This window comes from Gymnoscopelus microlampas, assembly GCF_963454915.1.
Source record: "Gymnoscopelus microlampas genome assembly, chromosome: 23".
NCBI classification, from domain to species: Eukaryota; Metazoa; Chordata; class Actinopteri; order Myctophiformes; family Myctophidae; genus Gymnoscopelus; species Gymnoscopelus microlampas.
Window position 1 is genome coordinate 6,651,234 of NC_139960.1, and position 18,646 is coordinate 6,669,879.

The window sequence follows — 18,646 nt, forward strand, 5'->3', positions numbered from 1 at the left end:
GATCCAGCCAACAGACTGCCTGAACCAGCTAGCCTGTCAGTTGTTAAGTTGGGTCAGTCAGCCAGTCAGTCAGTTAGTATACTCTGTAGTTAGAATGTACCCAAACAATCAGTCAGTTGGGAAGGATTCAGCGAGCCAGTCAGTCAGTTCATGAGTCAGGCCGTCGGGATGTGTAGTTGTTATTCAGGCAACTTAAATTAACCATCTTGGCCAGTCAGTTGGAATTTGGTTCTGTATGTAACCTGACTTGTTGAGCTCTATTCTGAGTGCCGCCAACATCTCTGATATCACTACTATCTTGTTATTGTGTCAGCGTGTCTCTGTCATTGAGTCGATGGTGTTTTCAGATGTGTCTTTTGTCTGATTGTTCCCGTATGTCTGTGTCTAGAGTCTGTGTGGATATGTCCACATGTGGCTCTGTTGTATTAATATCTGGTCCAGCAGGGGAAATTCAGTTTCAGCTTCACCCAGCTGATGGCTGCTCTGCCTCTGATGGTCATGATGATTGGATGAGGGGTCGGATTTCAGTTGGGGGTTAAGTGTCTTGGTCAGGGACACGTACTGTAGCTGGGGCCGGGACGCAGGCTGACTTTCTGTTTCCCAGACGGCTCCTCTACCATTCAGCTATGGCCACCATAGCCACCAATGGTGTGTAGATTTCCTCTTTGGCTGGTAATTTTCAGAGACTAGCCAGCCACTCTTTCCTTAACAAAGAATAGCTTCTGTCTGTGATTCTGCCTAAAGCTACTCATATACTATGTGATGTATATACATACGTATTGCGCTTACAGGACCAATCAAATGAGTAAATACAATCGACCTTACCAAGTGCACCCAGAACAGAAACGGTAGTCAAACTCAAACTGTGAACAAAATAATGTAACAATGTTTTCAGTGCAATAGGGAGAGTGGTGGTACCGTCATAAGCTTAGAGGGAGTCACTCACATGCCAAAAAAGAACTGATTTACAATCTAAAACGCCTCACTATGCAAAGCGTCAGTTGATTGTGGAGCACAAGACTACCGTGAGGGACTGACAACACTGTTTACAAACAGGCTGAAGATTAGTTTACTTCAGAGTGGCTGATTGATTTGAACAAAGGTAGTTGAGGTGTGTGTATATTGAATTGCAGTTTGCCATGTCACTTAATGTTAGCTACTGATTGGCTGCTGCTTTATTATTTGCCAGAGTAGATTAACAAGCCATGTGCCAGACCACCCAACGTGGGTTTTGTTTCAGAAATTATCACCGTTTTCAGCTCTCAGGAGTTTGAGTCTATCTTCACTCCACTCAAAATTATGCAAATACAGTATTCCTTATGTTGTTAATGTTCATGATAGTAATTGAAAATGGCTTGTGTGTGTGTGTGTGTGTGTGTGTGTGTGTGTGTGTGTGTGTGTGTGTGTGTGTGTGTGTGTGTGTGTGTGTGTGTGTGTGTGTGTGTGTGTGTGTGTGTGTGTGTGTGTGTGTGTGTGTGTGTGTGTGTGTGTGTGTGTGTGTGTGTGTGTGTGTGTGTGTGTGTGTGTGTGTGTGTGTGTGTGTGTGTGTGTGTGTGTGTGTGCGTGCGCGCGCGTGCGCGCGCGTGCGTGCGTGGGTGGTGGTAGGCCAAGCCAAGCCAGCCAAAAGACAGACACAACATTTAATGAGTGATAGGACAAAATTCAACATATCCTCATTTTCCTATCTTCCAATAATCTAAGGGGGAAAATAAATAATTCACCAAAGTAAGATTCAAATATTTCATTTAGAGCCATATATATCAGCCACTATGGCAGCATCACATGTAGGCTATGTGTAATTAACCTGACTCGAGTCTTTATGTTGTGTTTATGTTTATGATTTGTGTGTGAAGGGAGACCTGTCCTGCATTGACACCGTCTACTCTGTATGGACTCTGGAGCCAGAGTTACTGTCGGGGCAAGCAGAGGCTTTTAGTTTGTTCACTGGTAGATGTGAAAACAATCAATGTACCTGAATGTCTTTGTCTGTCAGGGAAGCTCTGCCATGCCGCTCCTTTATCTGAAAACACACACATTGTACATAGGCACGCACGCGTCACAGTCTGCATACATACAGTGCTCACATTGGCATGGTTAACATAACTGTGCGTATACACATTCACTGACATTTTTATGTCTGGGACCTCAACCTTGACTGTTAAATAGTCAGTGTTTATTTAACTCTCAGATATGTACAAATTGAACAGGCCCACTTGGTTCTATTTGTACTTAAGAGTCTGTTTCATTCCTAACTATCATTTGTTTAGCTGGGGACCCCCTGGAAGCCCCTCAAGTACCCCAAGGGGGTTCCCAGACCCCGCATTGAGAACCAGTGGTCTAAACACAAAAGAACCACAGGTATATGCATGTGTCCGTCTTACAAACACAAACATCGCTCAGCCATGGTGTGTGTGAGTGTGAGTGAGTGCACACGCTAAATGTCAACATTGGGTTCAGATATCACATACAACCACAATTGCTCCCTAACAATACCCAATAATACACTTTTGCGCCAATTATGTTTTGGCAGTACAGAAGATAAAAGTGCAGGGATTCTTCTCAATTTCCTGCATTTCTTCATCTTTTAAGTCAATACTGCTTAAACACAGACGCTTGCCATGTACAGCTGTGTGCCTGCGTCGTTATCTCACCCTAATTACAGTAATATGTGTGTGTATGGTCCTGTGTGTTAAATAAATGCCTGTGTGTACTACTGTGTATCTGTTGTGGCAACATGACAGTGTTGTATGTGTACTGGACCAAAGTGTGTCTGTGTGTGCTGGCTCTATTTTGAGTTTAAAGCTCTGAGGTATGGACACTGGACAGAGGGTTAGTGAAACTAAGTAGCATGACATTTACCTCAACTCTGTCTGACTCTAACTCTATTTATAAACACATGCCAAAAAGAGTTGGGACGATATGAAAATTTAATGTCACGATTATTGTGGCCAAAATAATTGCGATTTACGATATCACAATAATACAAATATGCTTAAAATCTTAAAATGGCACTTTTGTTAACCACTGGCACCCTACTGTAGCATCCGTATTCTGGTGGGAACGTTCCCCGAAAAATTGCAGATCTACAAGCTCACATTGTGACGCATCGTGAGCTTGTAGATCTGAGATTTGCGATTTTGTGACTCTCCACCCCAGGATGAAAACACTCGTGGAGTTAAATGCATGTCTCTGCAAGGTGCACTTTGAGATCAAAATGAAGAGCTTTTACGTTTTAACAAAAAATCCAAGGCATTATTCCCTTGAAGATGCAGTATAACACGTTGACATTGACCGGGCTGTACAGCTTGTTAATTTAACATACAACATCAAGGCCAGTTTCACAGGCCGTTATCCCACTGGTTTCCTAGAGTTCCTTCTCCTTGAGAATGTGTGTGTGTGTGTGGGATGGGTATGTGTGTGAGAGATTTGGTCTTGCCCTCAAACGCAGCCTAAAACCTAATTTCTACTGCGTCACAGTACCATGCTTTGTTCTTCAGTTGAAAATCTGTTATTTACACTCAGTGACACGATCAGTCGAGTTTTAACACTTAGGACATATTACTTAGGACTTCCACTTTATATTTTGTTGTACAAGCCATTTCAAAGATAATTTCTTTGTCAGACTTTACAGTGGAGTGGGGACGGCATGCAACATGCAGTTCACATTTAAGAGCATTGTGATGATGTCTTGATGTGGTCAGTGCAGTAACTGGGTGAGCAAAAGCAGTTTCCTCAAATTTGGCACACTGGGAGACCATTGTTTTAGAAGTCACTGGCAAATGTAATTTACATTTTGGCTTTTTGAATTCAGAGAAGATTAACCAAACAACAAGGCTGGCTCCCGTGGTAAGAGTGCATACCACATAAATAAGGCTAAAGACTAGTCCTTCATGCAGCTGGACCAGGTTCGAATCCTGTCTCTCTCCTGCCCTTCCTTTCTCTGTTCACTGTTTCTATCCAAATCTAAAAAATAGAAAAAAAAGAAGAACCAAATTAGCCCAATCTCAATGGCTACATAGTAAACTGGGAAAGGATAGCAGTGCAGATCTGCAGGCTTTGAGCAGTGAGTAAAATAAAATTATGCATAGCCTAATAATTAAAATAACATTAGTGTTTTCCATGACCATTTAAATGATGTTCTTAATCTGAACAGGTAAACCTGAGTATAATTTCAGTGGAAATATTAGGAGGATATATATGTGCTGCAGTTTTATCATCAGGGGCATTTAGAGTTTTATGTGGGGCAATTTGTCCTTTGCTGCTGTGGTTTCACGGCTGAATCCTCAAATGACCCACAGGTCGCTATGGAAATCCCTGCAGTTTGTTTAATTGGTTGGTGGACGGCTACAATTAACCCTGTGTGTTTAATGTGTGTTTATTCAATGTCTGTCTGTGTGTGTGTCCATTATTGTGTGCAGTCTGCCTGCATTGTTAGTGTTTGCATGTGGCCATCTGGTGTGTGCGCGTGTGGGTGCAGGGCAGGTCTGGACATGTCGTCTTAGGTTGATAGAGGTTTCTCAAGCTGTCGTATCACAGTAACCACTGTGATGCCATCGGTCAGCTGATTGTGGGTGAAGAACTAACCAGAAACACACAGACACACCCACACACGGAGTGTTCAGTGATGGTGTTGCTTCTGGAATGTCACTCACCCTCGATGACCTTGAGACCAATCCCACCAAGTCCTTCCCACTGTGTTCCCTATGCTGTCTCTCTAACGCTTTCCTGCGGTCTGCCTTGATGAAGAAAAAAGAACAGGGATAGTGTCCACTATTGGATACAGACACAAAAGCTTGTGTAAAACATATTTTAACACATGGGGTGCCAGGTGTTTTTAAAAACAGAGTACACTGAGTGCCAGGATTTTTAACCATTTTTGAGGAGCCGAGATACAGGCTTTTGAAGTCATAAGTTAACCAGGAAGTGGATTGGAGTCTAAATCTTCGGAAAATGATATCTCCTGGTGCTGTGAAGGAGAAAAAAAAAGAAAAAAAAAATTCAATTTTTTTTTCTTTCAAAAAACGTATATATACGGTTTTGGCACTCCATGGTTGTATTGTATTCCCAATGTGTTGTTAAGAACGTGTCACAGGCAGATAAGGAAGTATTATTTAATAATTGTGTTCTGTGTGTGAATGTATCGTCATGAAACAAACTGTGTCCCAGTTGTGTGAGGAGACGTTTCCTTCCTGTAAGAGTTTTTGAGACTCCCTACTCTAAAAGAGAGGAGAAATTAGCCTTTTTACAAAAGTGGTTCCACTGCCTGAAGAATAGAGAAATCTCCTCTTGAGTGAGAAATTAAAACTAAGCTACAAAATCTTTGTTTCCTGCCTTGTAACAGAGACAGAAAAGCTTTGTGACCGAGAATTGTGTATGCGACTACGTGGTGCCAAATAATAGTCACAGATCTCTCAATACATGTCTGAGAAATCTCTTCTTGAAAGTGATTAAGGCTCGCATTTTGTAAATAAGATGGGTTTTCAAATCTCTTTTAGAAAAAATGGCATTTGGCAATTAACCACAACTCAACTTCCTTGAACTAGAGACACGTAGACAATCTCCTCTTGTGTAACAAAGGATCGTAGGTATTCAAACCGCAGTCAAATGGAATTAAGTCCAGAGAAAGCACAAACGCCTTAGGCCTTGCCTGAGGCCTAGCTTGCTAAAAAGCTAGTTTTCATATTTCTCCTGAATCCTGAGCTAGTGCATTGAGCATCTCCCAGTGCCTATAGCTGTCCATATCATGGAAGTTATTACTGTTCAAGAATTCAAGTCAGAACTGTGCTGCACAGTTTGTGCTGTACTTTACATCCTACGATAAGATATACAAAACTCTGTCCTCATCAATTTTTTATCCTCACTTGGTTGACGATTCAATCTGAAATTGCACGTTGGCATATGCAGGGATTAACTAAGCATTTTTCATAGCATTTCTGCCATGGGCTATGGGATGTGCGTTCACAGTCCCAACTCTGCATGTAGTTGGGGCATGCACCGCGCGCATCCCCGGTTATGGACAAGTATTATTCTATTATGTTTGTTTATTATATTATGCACAGTTATATGCCTATTTGTTATACTATATTCTACACACGTATAAACTGAGGAAGGCCTTAGGCTGAAACGTCTGTGTGCTGTTTTTCTATGCCCTGCTAAATTAGAGTGCAGAGTGCAGACCTCTTTATTTGTTGATGCTAAAGTGTGTACTGTATGTGTTCTGCCCTCCCTAGGTAACACATTACAAGCAGTACCCTCCCAACACAAGTAAAGTGTACTCCTACTTTGAGTGCCGCGAGAGGAGGACAGACCCCAGTCACCCCACCAAGAATAGGAAAGTCAAGTACGACGAAACCGTCTTCTATGGTCTGCAGTACATCCTTCACAAATACCTCAAAGGTAAGGGTCTGCTACACCAACCAAACTGTACCCCAGCTAAAGAAGTGTTTCCTTTCCTTATTTTCACAGGCAATTGGTCCAGGAGAATTCTACATGCGGTCCGCTTGTACTCGGAGCCAACTGAAACGAGTTCTAGCACAAATCTAAAAATAAATGTTCATTATTGTTAGAAATCGTGTCCCAAGTGCCAAACATATCTACTTTCTGCCAGAAAAGGACACTCAACTAGTGACGTTTAAGTCTGGTTTGGCTTTCAAGCGGAAACTGGTGATTTAAATTGGAACCTTTAGAGACCTGCCTTTAAACTGGATGAGAGGGGGGGGGGGGCAAAGATATGAGTTTAAAGAGACTGATTGTGTCACTCCATCTTGTCTCTTAAATGGATTTTATGGTGTTAAGCTGAGGTGCTGTGGAGACATAGAACCATAGAGTTAAAAAGAGGGCGCTGGAAATCCCCACCCATCCACTTGTATGGAGTTGCTCACCATACATGTGACAGGCGGGCCCTATTTAGGGCCTATGTGACGCGTTTTACGTCACGCTTCACCTCCGTGTGCAAGCTTGTGAGTCGAGCCCATAGGTCGAAACCGTTCATGTGTCTGGTCCCAGCCATAATAAGCTGCAGTACCTATGATTGGCCAGCATGTCCAATGCGCTTGGACATGCGCATGTCCACTACTCCCTCTCGCTTCTGGGGGCTTGCATAGAACCAGGGATGAGAAGAGAAAGGCGAAGAGGACAAAACAACAGCTGCTCTTTGACCATCCATAGAAGAAGAACGTTCAGCTGCCTGTTGAACGGCTTCTCCCTCTGAACTCAAAGATTAGGCCAAAGCACGGCTTCTCAGTTGCTGGTCTGTGACCCGAAAGGGTCGCGGGTGCATTCTCACGTGCATTTGTATGTGTGTGTGTATGTTCCTGTGCGTGTTTCGAGTTTGGACAAGGGATGCCTTGTCAGTGTATGAGGGAAAGTCTATTTTCTAAACTAATTTGATAACTAATGGACACTAGATTAGTGTTCCACTCTCTGTCTCACTCTTTGTATCTCTGTTGTTTTTTTTATCTCGGGTGTCAGTCGATTTTTGAGAATGATACCGACTTTGAGGGGAATATTTCACAGATTACCGATATGATGGCCTGGATAGTGTTTTTTTCTCTTGGATGAAAATAAAACTTCTATGTGGATTTTGCAACAATTTTGCCACACGGCTCTAGAGCTACAGGTTACCTACCCTTACCCTGCCCCTATGCATACGGGATAACTATTAACTTGGTACACGCATAAAATACTGGCATAACGTAAATACGTAAATAATATAGATTTATCAAAATTAGGAGATGGTCAGCACAATAATAAAATCACAGAGGTGCACTGATAGCCCACTAATTACTGTATGACAGACTAGACCTAGACTTTAAATAAATAATTCTGGTGATAAACTATAAGCTTTAGCCAGATAGCTAGCTTAGCTGGAGTTGTGATTAGCTTGCTCGCTATAAAAACAAGCACCATCCTCACCTCATGTCAGTAGCGTTAATTCCATAAATTACTGCTATCAGCTTGCTACCAAGCTTATCCAATATGGCAATACATTCATTCCTCCGTTATCTACAATATGGGGATAAATCTAAATGAACCCTGTTCTCAATATATATTTTATGAGTGTTATTTTATTTTCTAACAACGTGTTAAACATATTGCTCCTACATATTGGTAACGTGCCCTTGAAGCGAGCCCTGCTTTCTCACCGGGTTGTAGTAACACGCTCCCTTCTGTGACGCACGCGGAACTGCTTCGCCCCTAGTCATGCGTCTCATTCCAGGAGGATAGCACTGATGGAAAATAGTGCTTGGTGCTGGCACTGCCTGGGGGGGGGGGGGGTAATTTACGATTCTGTCCCTATCGATACATAACTCGAACGGCGCTGAGTCGGCTCTAGTGGCCTTGGCAACGTTCGGCATGGCGCCTTGCTCGCCTAACGGCTCGCTCGCTGCCGTTGCCGTGGGCAGAGTGATCCCACTCGATGGAAGCCCAGTGGAGTAAAATAATTTGCGACACACTAGGTAAGATAAATAACAACGTCGGGAGAGGGATTCGATCCCTGGGCCTGAGCTGATGCTTAACGGTGCACGCCACGGAGATACCTGGTAATGCAGGGGTTTGGAAGTTATTTAACGCGGTCCGCTCATGTGAGAGGCAGTTCTGCGTGTGTCACAGAAGGGGGGGCGTCACCAAGTTACTACTACGACCCGGTGGCAAAAGCTGGTGCGTGTCCTTGAATACCAATACAATTTCTCCCCTCTCTCCTTTCTACACTTCACCTATTTTTCTTCTCTCTTCTCTGTTTCTCGTTGCTCTGTCCTGAATAGGCGTTTCCTATTAAGGAGAAATGTGTTTAACGTTTCCTTTTTACTGAATTCAAACACCCTGTTATAATAACGTGTTTCTTTTGCTTAATGCTTTATGTAAAGCACATTGAATTGCCTTGTTGTTGAAATGTGCTATACAAATAAACCACCACTATCCTTCCCCTCCTTTTCCTCTGCTGTGCCCCCCCCCCCTCCACCCCTACCTCTCCTCTTCTTCCTCACCCCCGTACCCGCCTTAGTCTTCTCTACCCCCCCCCTCTCTCCCACTGTCCTCCATTAATCTTCTTTTCCCTCTCCTCTCTTCCTTCCTCCACTGTTCTCCTGTCCTAAAATGTGTGTGTAATATAACGCTGGCTCTCCTCTCCTCCAGGTAAGGTTGTTACTCCAGAGAAGATCCAGGAAGCAAAGGAAGTGTACAGAGAACACTTTCAGGATGATGTCTTCAACGAGAAAGGCTGGACCTACATCTTAGAGGTCAGAACACACACACACACACACACACACACACACACACACACACACACACACACACACACACACACACACACACACACACACACACACACACACACACACACACAGAAAGCAAGCCTTCAATTAGATTACCTTCATATTGAATTTAGTGGCTAGATTGAGTTTGCGATCTCCCTAAACAGCTTTTGATCATAAAACCAAAGTCATTCACATCTGACCACATTCACCAATGGTCAAAGACAACAACAGAAAGTCACGCGACCCATGTTCCCAGTCATAGGCTACTGTTAACAGGGATCTTATATCTATAACATGGCCTGTTGGTCACTCGCCACAGGCCATGTTATACTGTAGGTATAAGAGGGAAGAGGGAGTGTAGTACGTGCGTGCACTGCATGTCAGGGCTTCACAATATGGACACAATTTCATAGTCAAACATTTACTTTGCTGTGCCTTTACAAATCGCTCTTATTTTGAACTGACGACCGGAAGTCAAAGGTTAACTTTCATCCGACTTGACGAATATGCTAAGCTTTGCAATGGTCATGGAACTCACTGATTGTTCAATAAACAAATGTCAGTACTGCTGTTTTGCATCTCTGACATAAGGAACCAACGTTTAAACAGTGAATTGTTGTAAGCTGCTTGCTGCATTCAGGTATTTTCACACGTCATTTAGCAATTCATTTGCAATGAGATGCGAGTGAGCAAGTAGGGAGCCGCAGGACAGACGGCAAGTGCTTGCACACGCCCACCCGTACTAGAGTTAAATAGTCTTGAAGGGAAAGGGGGCTTAAATGAGCTGAAATTGAAATAAGCTATTAACACAATGCCTGCCAGAGTTTTTTCAGAACAGTCTGTAGCCTCTGCCAGGGTTTTGCCATGATTTTGGTACCTGTTCGCGTAGCCACAGATTTTTTTCCTCCAGTATGATTGATCCCCAGATGGTTTCTAATCACAGATGAGATTCAGGTGTGGTTTCACAAATGTCAACGAGGTAATTTTGACCTCGTTGACATGTGTTGTTTGATGTTTCAATATAGCTCAAAACCAGTAGTTTTAAACCAAAAAACAAAGTGAATTGTTTGTCCGTTTGAATTTTAACATTGAAGTGAATGGAGCAGCAAATCTTCGAACATTTTTAGCTCCTAATCTGTTCGTAATTCGACAAGGGTTGAAATTATAAAAAAATTCAAAACATTTTTTTTTCAAAGACGTATATATACGTCTTTGGCGGACAACAGCTGATTATTAAAAGACGTATATATACGTCTTTGGCAGGTAATCAGTTAAACACTCGGTGCGTGAAATTTGTGATTACAAATTTAGCCGCACATGCAGGGCGCACGGGGCAGTGTGCATCATGCCGTTTTGCAACGTTAATATCATGCATGGTCATATGTAGATAACGATATGGTGATCCTTCAGCCCCAGTGCATGTTTTCCTGTGAGGGTGTAGGGCGTGTGTTGGGTTGATGTTGCATACATCATGGAAAACACAACTACATTATTATGTGATTGTGGTTGCCTATATCTTTCTTACGTTTAGTTTCGGGGCACTGACCAGTTCCGTCTCGGTGGTGCGCTGAGACTGAACTGGTCTGGCGGAATACTTGCACCACACTAGGTTTTACAATTTCTTACTTACTAATACAGTGTATGACTCACTTCTTCAAGTACCTTGAACCGTATTATAACTTATATTTATTTAATTACCTACTTGTATATTTTACTATGTATATATACAGTATGTATTGACATTACATGTTGCAGTCTGACGGAGTCTGGCCTATGTGATAAACAAAGGCTTTGAATCTTGTGTTATCTTAGTGCAAATAACCCCTGAACTAAAATGTGTATGTCTGTGTGCATTTCTTTGTGTTCTTGTTTATGTGTGATTCCCAGAAATACAATGGCCACCTGCCCATAGAGATCAAGGCTGTTCCTGAAGGCAGTGTGATTCCTCGAGGCAACGTTCTGTTCACCGTGGAGAGCACAGACCCAGAGTGTTACTGGCTCACCAACTGGGTGGAGGTAACACACGTTTTACATAATGTCTACATTACGCACTGAACCACAACCCTAGTGTCCTTATTCTGGGCATGTCACCAATGACGATGAACAATCGGGCAAAAATAGTCAAAGATACAACAAAAATAACAGGTGTTTCAGTGTTTAAACAGTATTGTGTAATTAGGTAGATGCGTTGTTGTTGTTCAGACTTGCATGAGAAAACTGGGAATGGGATGATCAGATTTTTGATGGGTTCACTGCAGAAAAGATGATAAACACCTGTTGTATTATAGCCTTGTATGCTGATCTGGGTTTTATAACTGTTTTTAACCTTATTTTAGAAATGGCTTTTAGGGCTGACGATTCTGCCAGTGCAAAACAAATTAAAAGTAGCCCTCGGCAGATTAGACTTGCCCACTTGGTTGTGATTGGATTTCCCTGCCCCCGAAGTTGTGGGGCACCAATCAGGAACCAGTATGCAAATATGAGACAGGTTTATCACCAGAGGCATTTTTTTTTAATCCGCCCCTTGGAAATGCAGGTTCCAGACTAAAAATCTACATTGTGAAATTAATCTGGCGATGCCATGCTAATGTTAGTATTATGTGTTTAGTATTGTTATTTATGTATTGTTTTTATTATGAAGCACCCCAACCTAGGTTTTTCACAGTGCATGTACTCGTACATCCTCGTGACAATAAATCTCTTGAATCTTGAATCAACCTTGAAAAAAATCAAATAGATCAGATCAGTTTAGGAGCCCAAAATGAGCCCAGCATTCTTTGTTCCTTTTAGTGTTGTTCTGCCTTTCTTTCACTTAATTGGATAGGATAGGATACGAGGATAACAGTTTATTAATCCCCCAGGGGAAAGAGCAGCAGCAGCAGCAAAGAGTAAAAGAGGTTTACTTTTATTTTTATTGCACAACAACAGATAACTTAACAATAAACTATACTCACTCGCAGGCAGACACACGCACGTGCGTGTGCGCACACACACACACACACACACACACACACACACACACACACACACACACACACACATGCTACATACGGTGTAATCACTCACAAACTAGGACTGGGCCCGAACATCCGAAGGTTAGAACATTCATTCGTTCCATTCGATCTCAATTGTCGTACGTTTGTACGTTAGTTTCTTTCTTTTCTCGCTCGGGCTAGTCATTCTGCACTTTGCTAGACATCCTGTTTAGGGGGGATACGGAAACTGTCTGTCTGCGTGCATCAGGTGCGGCCATAGCTGAAGGGGTAGAAAGGCCGTCTTGGAATCGGAAGGTTGCCCGGTTCACCGTCCCCCGTCCCCCCAGTCTGTGTGGAAGTGACATTTAACCCATTAAGACCTGGAACTGTGTCATTTTTAGATTTGAGCTAAAAAGCATTATTTTACACTTTGGGCTATACAAAAATAGCAGATATACAAGCTCATAGCGCGGCACGAGCTTGTAGATCTGCTATTTTTGAAAAATCGTGAAAATGTGTGCAAATCTTTGAATATATATTTTTTAAAAGCGAACATATTTAACTCAAATCTTTGCTTCTGGGGGTCCCTGGAACAAAATATTTTGATGGGGGTCCGCGGCCAAATACATATAATTTTGGGGGTCCTTGACATGAAAAAGATTGAGCACCACTGATATAGAAACATACTTTTTTCAGAAAACTGTTGAGATTTAGGAGACATGTAGAATCGGCTTCAGGTCTCAGTGGGTTAAGTGTGTGTGTTTGCAAATTACAAGATACAGTAGGCCGGATCTGAGCATTGAGCAGTAAATAGTACTGCGGAAAGCCCACAGACAGAGACTGCCCACGTAACTACGTAAGTTTGTTTACTTCTAATGGCGTGCCCCCCCCCCCCCATCCCCCACCCACACCAAAATAAATAACTCGAAGGCTTTGTTCATAAATACCAACAAATCTCCGACACACACCCACACAGACACACAATAACAATACAAAAATCAATTATACTGGCTCACACACACATATACTCACTCGTAAGTACACCCACACTCAAACAAAAATACACACCAGTGTGTATGTTCGTTTGCGAAAGATATTGACAGAATTAAGCGTAAATGAGTTATTCAAGAAAATCAAATACTTGACCTAGCCAATGTACTGTTCACTGAAAAGCAATTGTTTCCGGGATTAGTCGGAGCCAGCCAGGCGGTGTCTGCCAAGTTAACTGAGTTTACATTTGCGTACAGATGTAATGGTTCTTCATGTGATGCCGGATATCGTCAGATATCTCCAGCGTTGGAGGGTATAGTTCCCCCTCAAACCATCAATTACTGCTTAGTGACTTCACATAGGAATAACGTTTGTTCTTACCCCATTAAGACCTGAGGCTGATTTTACAAAATGTCTTCTAAAATTATCTCCTAAAAGTTTTCTGAAAAACTGATGTTGCGATATCAGTTGTGCTCAAACCTTTTCATGTCAAATGTGTTGTTCCGGGGACCCCCAGAAGCATTTGAGTTAAAAATGTTTGCTTTAAAAATATATGTATATGTATTCAAAGATTTGCACAAATGTTTACAATTTTTCAAAGATAGCAGATCTAAGCATGTATATCTGCAATATTTTTAATAGCCAAATTATAAAATAATGGTTAATGTGGTTAACTCATTGAGTGCCCAAATTATTATTATCTATTTCTGGCCATTATGATTTTTATTTTTACATTTTTTCAAAGTAAAAAAAATGTGCTTAGGAAGCGAGATACAGCCTTTTTAAGTTATAAGTTAAACAAGGAGTGGATGGAGCTGCACATCTTCAGATAATGATATCTTGGGTTCTAAAAAAAAAACGTGAAACACGTTAATGGCACGTTGCACCATAGCAATAAAACACGTGAAACACGTAAATGGCACTCAATGAGTTAAAATGATATTATTGTGATATTTGAAAAAATCTAAAATTATTCTTTATTTTTTGGGTTTTTCCGTTTTTCCGTTCTTCACAAAGAACCAGCAGATAACATTTTTTTTTACCATGTTTTACCATGTAAACTGCTGGCAGTTTTTGAGTACTATTTTTGAAAAACCCTGGCAGTTTACGAGTTAAAGTTTAATATTTCGGGCAATTTTATAGTTTTTTTTCCTCCGCCTTGACATAAGACAGCATGGTCACAGAGAAGAAGAGTGACATCACAACACAGGTCCTCCAGCCGGAATTGAAAAAATAATCCTTCTCAGCTGTGCATCATCAGACTTCAGAGTTGATAGAGAGAGGACTTGAAGGGCTCTGGTCAAACTCACTTCTGTCAGTCGTGACTCAGCAGTATTTAACACACTTTACGATGACACACATCATTTCTCTTCCTCTCTCCGTCTCTCTCCCTCCCTCCCTCTCTCTCTCTCTGGGTTTAATCTACAGAAACATGATTCTCTTAATCTGAGATTCGATTGGTGAAGTTGCATCATAGAATCTAATAAATGTCATCTGTCTCTCTGTCTCTCGCTCCCTTATACCTATATCTTATACCTATTATAATCAGTGCAGATTTGACAGTATTTATTACAAACGCCGAATCTTGTTGAAAAGTTGGGACGCTATGGAAGGTGATGATAAAAAAAAGAAGGCAGTCTAATTGTTCTTTTTCATAATACAATGTCACGTTGAGTGCACAACAATACCAGGGAGATCTGGAAGTCATAGGTCACACTCTGTTACGTGAACACAGGGAATGCAAGTGTGACACACGCACACACAAACCAAAGCATATACACATACTACTCACAATGCAACATACACACTTTCATTCTTCATGGTCCATGTACTTTGAGTACACTGTAAAATAATGTATGCACACTCAAATGCACAAGCTCACAGGAAGTCATTTAACTGGGTCTGATGAAAATAAGTACACATGCACACTTGCGTACACACACACACACTCCACGGTAAATGCCAACCAGATGAGACAAAACACACACACACACACACACACACACACACACACACACACACACACACACACACACACACACACACACACACACACATTCTTCACACCTCATATCATTGCAGACAGAATCCTCACATCCAGTCAAACCGTGCACATACAAAACAGGCACCCTGCTGTCCCTCAGATGTGATTTAACACTCACTCTCTCGCACACATACACACACACACACACACAGAATTCTTCATGAGGGATATAAATATATACACACTAAACACACACACACAGCGGACATAAAAATAGACCTAACTCAGCCCAGTGTCCTTGGATAGTGGCTCTACGTCACCAGGTCTCACACACACTCACACTCACATTCTCACACACACACACACACACACACTCACACTCACACTCACACTCACACATGCTCTGTCTTTCTCTCATCCTCCCTCCCTCTCTCTTCCCGCTGTCTAGCTCTCTCTATTCTCTCTGTCTCCCTCTCTGTCTTACCCTTTTTTCTTCCCCCCTCATTCCTTTTCTTTCTTCTTTTATCATCTCATCTATCCTCATTTCTCTCTCTCTCTCTGTGCACAGTTTTCCTGCTCTCACTTCTGCTTTCCTCCTTCAGTCCTCCTCTTTTCTCTGCCCCCCCCCCCCTCCCTCTCCTTCTTTATGTCCTTCTCTGTCATTGCTTATGGCGCTCCATTTTGTTCTGGGACATTGACCAATGTGGGACTGTGTGTGTGGGTGTGCGTGCACATGCGTACAGCCCCTCCCCACCCCCTGCCACTGGCATTCTTGGTTTGTCGCATTATGATGATGCCACAAAACATTGTGTGTGTATAAATATGTATACACATGTGTGTGGATGTGTGTACAGTATATATGTGTGTGTGTGTGTGTGTGTGTGTGTGTGTGTATATATATTTTTTGTTTTATATATAACTGAAATGACACGGATGCTTTCTATATATATATATATATATATATATATATATATATATATATATATATATATATATATATATATATATATATATATATATATATATATATATATATATATATATATATATATATATATATATATATATATATATATATATATATATGTATATATATATATATATATATGTATATATATATATATATATATATACACACACACATACACACATACACACACACACACATACACACATACACACACACACACACACACACACACACACTACACACACACAAATATTGATGTTAAAATCAATGTAGCGGCAAGGCAGAGCCAGCATGACCTTGCATGCATCAGGGAGTGTGTATATGGAATGTGTGTTTCTGTGTCTGCCTGTCTTTCCCAGCCTCTTTCAGTGAATGTGTGCCTGTGTGTGTGTGTGTGTGTGTGTATTTCTCTGGCAGTCACATGATAGTGATGAGCGCATCAGGAAACATGTGACCTGCTCAGTGCACTACACTGTGTGTGTGTGTGTGTGTGTGTGTGTGTGTGTGTGTGAGAGAGAGAGTGTGAGTGCGAATGCGTGCGCTGGAAGAGACACGGTTTCCTCCCAAATAAAGCAACAATACCTCATCCTGAATCTTCACACAGCAACCTGTGGGCCGTGAGGATATAGCAAGTGGGCCCCAAAATAACTGTCAAAACACTAATATTTTAATGATAATTGGTATGAAAACATAAATGTAAAAGAAATTTCATGGCATTTTGTTATTTAAAACCTTGGAAAAAATGATTTTGGGTCAAATTTACCTTTCGGGTCTCAAGCTAAAGGGTTTGGGAACCACTGACTTAAACCATCTACTGCACTTCTTTGACAGGTGTCCCTCAGGGATCAATATTGTGCCCCTTCCTTTTTTCCATCGATAACAAATCTCTTTGACGAAAATAGTGTTTGCCTATTTTCGCGAAAGGTTCACCTATTATAACATGCCCAGAATAGGGATGCTAGGGTTCATGTGCTTGAGCAAGATAAGCCCTCAGAGTATGGACTCAACCTCATGGGATTCTGCTGTTCCATTGGATCTGATGAAGGCTGTTTCACTGTGTGTCATACAGTATTTATTGAGTAGATTGAATTGTACCATTATGGTATGTTGACTGTTGTTATATGTCACCCAGGCTTAGTGTCTGGTCTATGGCCGTTTCCATTGACACACATGCACACATACCTGGCATGCACAACTTAACCATGCCCATACGCACACGCACACATGCTGTAATAATATTGACTTGCCCTTTTCAAGTTGATTTGGCATGAACATAGCCACAGGCCTCCTGTCCCCTGCCAGAGGCCTCACGCTACTGTTTCTGGGCTGTATTAACTTTGTCCAGGAGTTGCTTGTAAATCCCCCATTGAGCTTCTAAGTATGAATGGTGCAATACAAAAAAATGGTTATAATTTTTGTATTATTGTTCTGCTGGCTTTTATGTAATCACCTATATTTCAACCTCTCCTCCCCTGCATCTTCTTGGCTCCATCGTCAGACCATCCTGGTGCAGATCTGGTACCCCATCACTGTAGCAACCAACTCCAGAGAGCAGAAGAGGATTCTGGCGAAGTACCTCCTGGAGACATCTGGGAAGTTGGAGGGTCTGGAGTATAAACTGCACGACTTCGGCTACAGAGGAGTGTCTTCACAAGAGGTATTCACAGCAGGACACAGTAGTGAGACTGTTTACTGGACCATGGGGGGAGGGGACATTTCTTTTCTGCATTCACCCAGCAGATGGGTGCTCAGGGGGGGAGGGGCTCTTAGGGGTTAAGTGTCTCATGGACACTTGTGTCCTTTGTTCACACTAGCAGTGCCAAAGCGGTAGGCTACAAATCGTTTTCAGTGGAAGCCAGCGACATTAAGATACAAACTGACGCCCGGCAATTGTCATAGCATGACGGGCTACAAAAGCTACAAAACAAAGTTCAGCTGGCTTCAACTTTTTTTTCAGCGCACCAGTGACGGAAGTGAAGCGTCAATCAATCATATGTTTTTGTTTCACCGTTTCCACTCCTCTTCTCTCTCCACACAATTCCGACTTGTAATGGGGGGAAATAAATTATTGCCGTCAGTCAGTTCCCTGTCCTTTTAACCCATTAAGACCTGAGGCAGCGTCTAAAAAACATCTAAATCCTAACAATTTTTCAAAATTAGCAGATCTACAAGTTCATAGCGCGGCACTCGGTGCCGCGCTATGAGCTTGTATATCTGCTATTTTTGAATAGCCCAAAGAAATCTAAAGTGACCAGGTCTTAATGGGTTAACATATTTTCCTTCATATTTTTCTCGCCCGTCGTCCACACACGGAAGGACACTTGATGACGTCAACGAGCGTGTTGAGTAACACTTTTTATAGTGACTCGGCGACAGTGTAATCCAACATGACTGGTGATTTACTTTATTCATACTGCATGCCTGTGACTCCTACAAGTTCTGAAGCGTCTTCCTCCAAACTTTAATAAAG

The 18,646-nt window shown here is 41.9% G+C and overlaps 1 protein-coding gene across 1 annotated transcript in view; it reads left to right on the plus strand.

Moving 5' to 3' along the window:
* nampt1 (nicotinamide phosphoribosyltransferase 1) overlaps positions 1–18,646 on the plus strand; it is a 34,737-nt gene that overhangs the window by 5,170 nt on the left and 10,921 nt on the right. The window contains exons 2-5 of the mRNA XM_084049622.1: positions 6,231–6,396; positions 9,136–9,239; positions 11,145–11,273; positions 17,675–17,833. Of these exons, the coding sequence (XP_083905748.1) occupies positions 6,231–6,396; positions 9,136–9,239; positions 11,145–11,273; positions 17,675–17,833 (558 nt within the window). The remainder of the gene's footprint in view (positions 1–6,230; positions 6,397–9,135; positions 9,240–11,144; positions 11,274–17,674; positions 17,834–18,646) is intronic.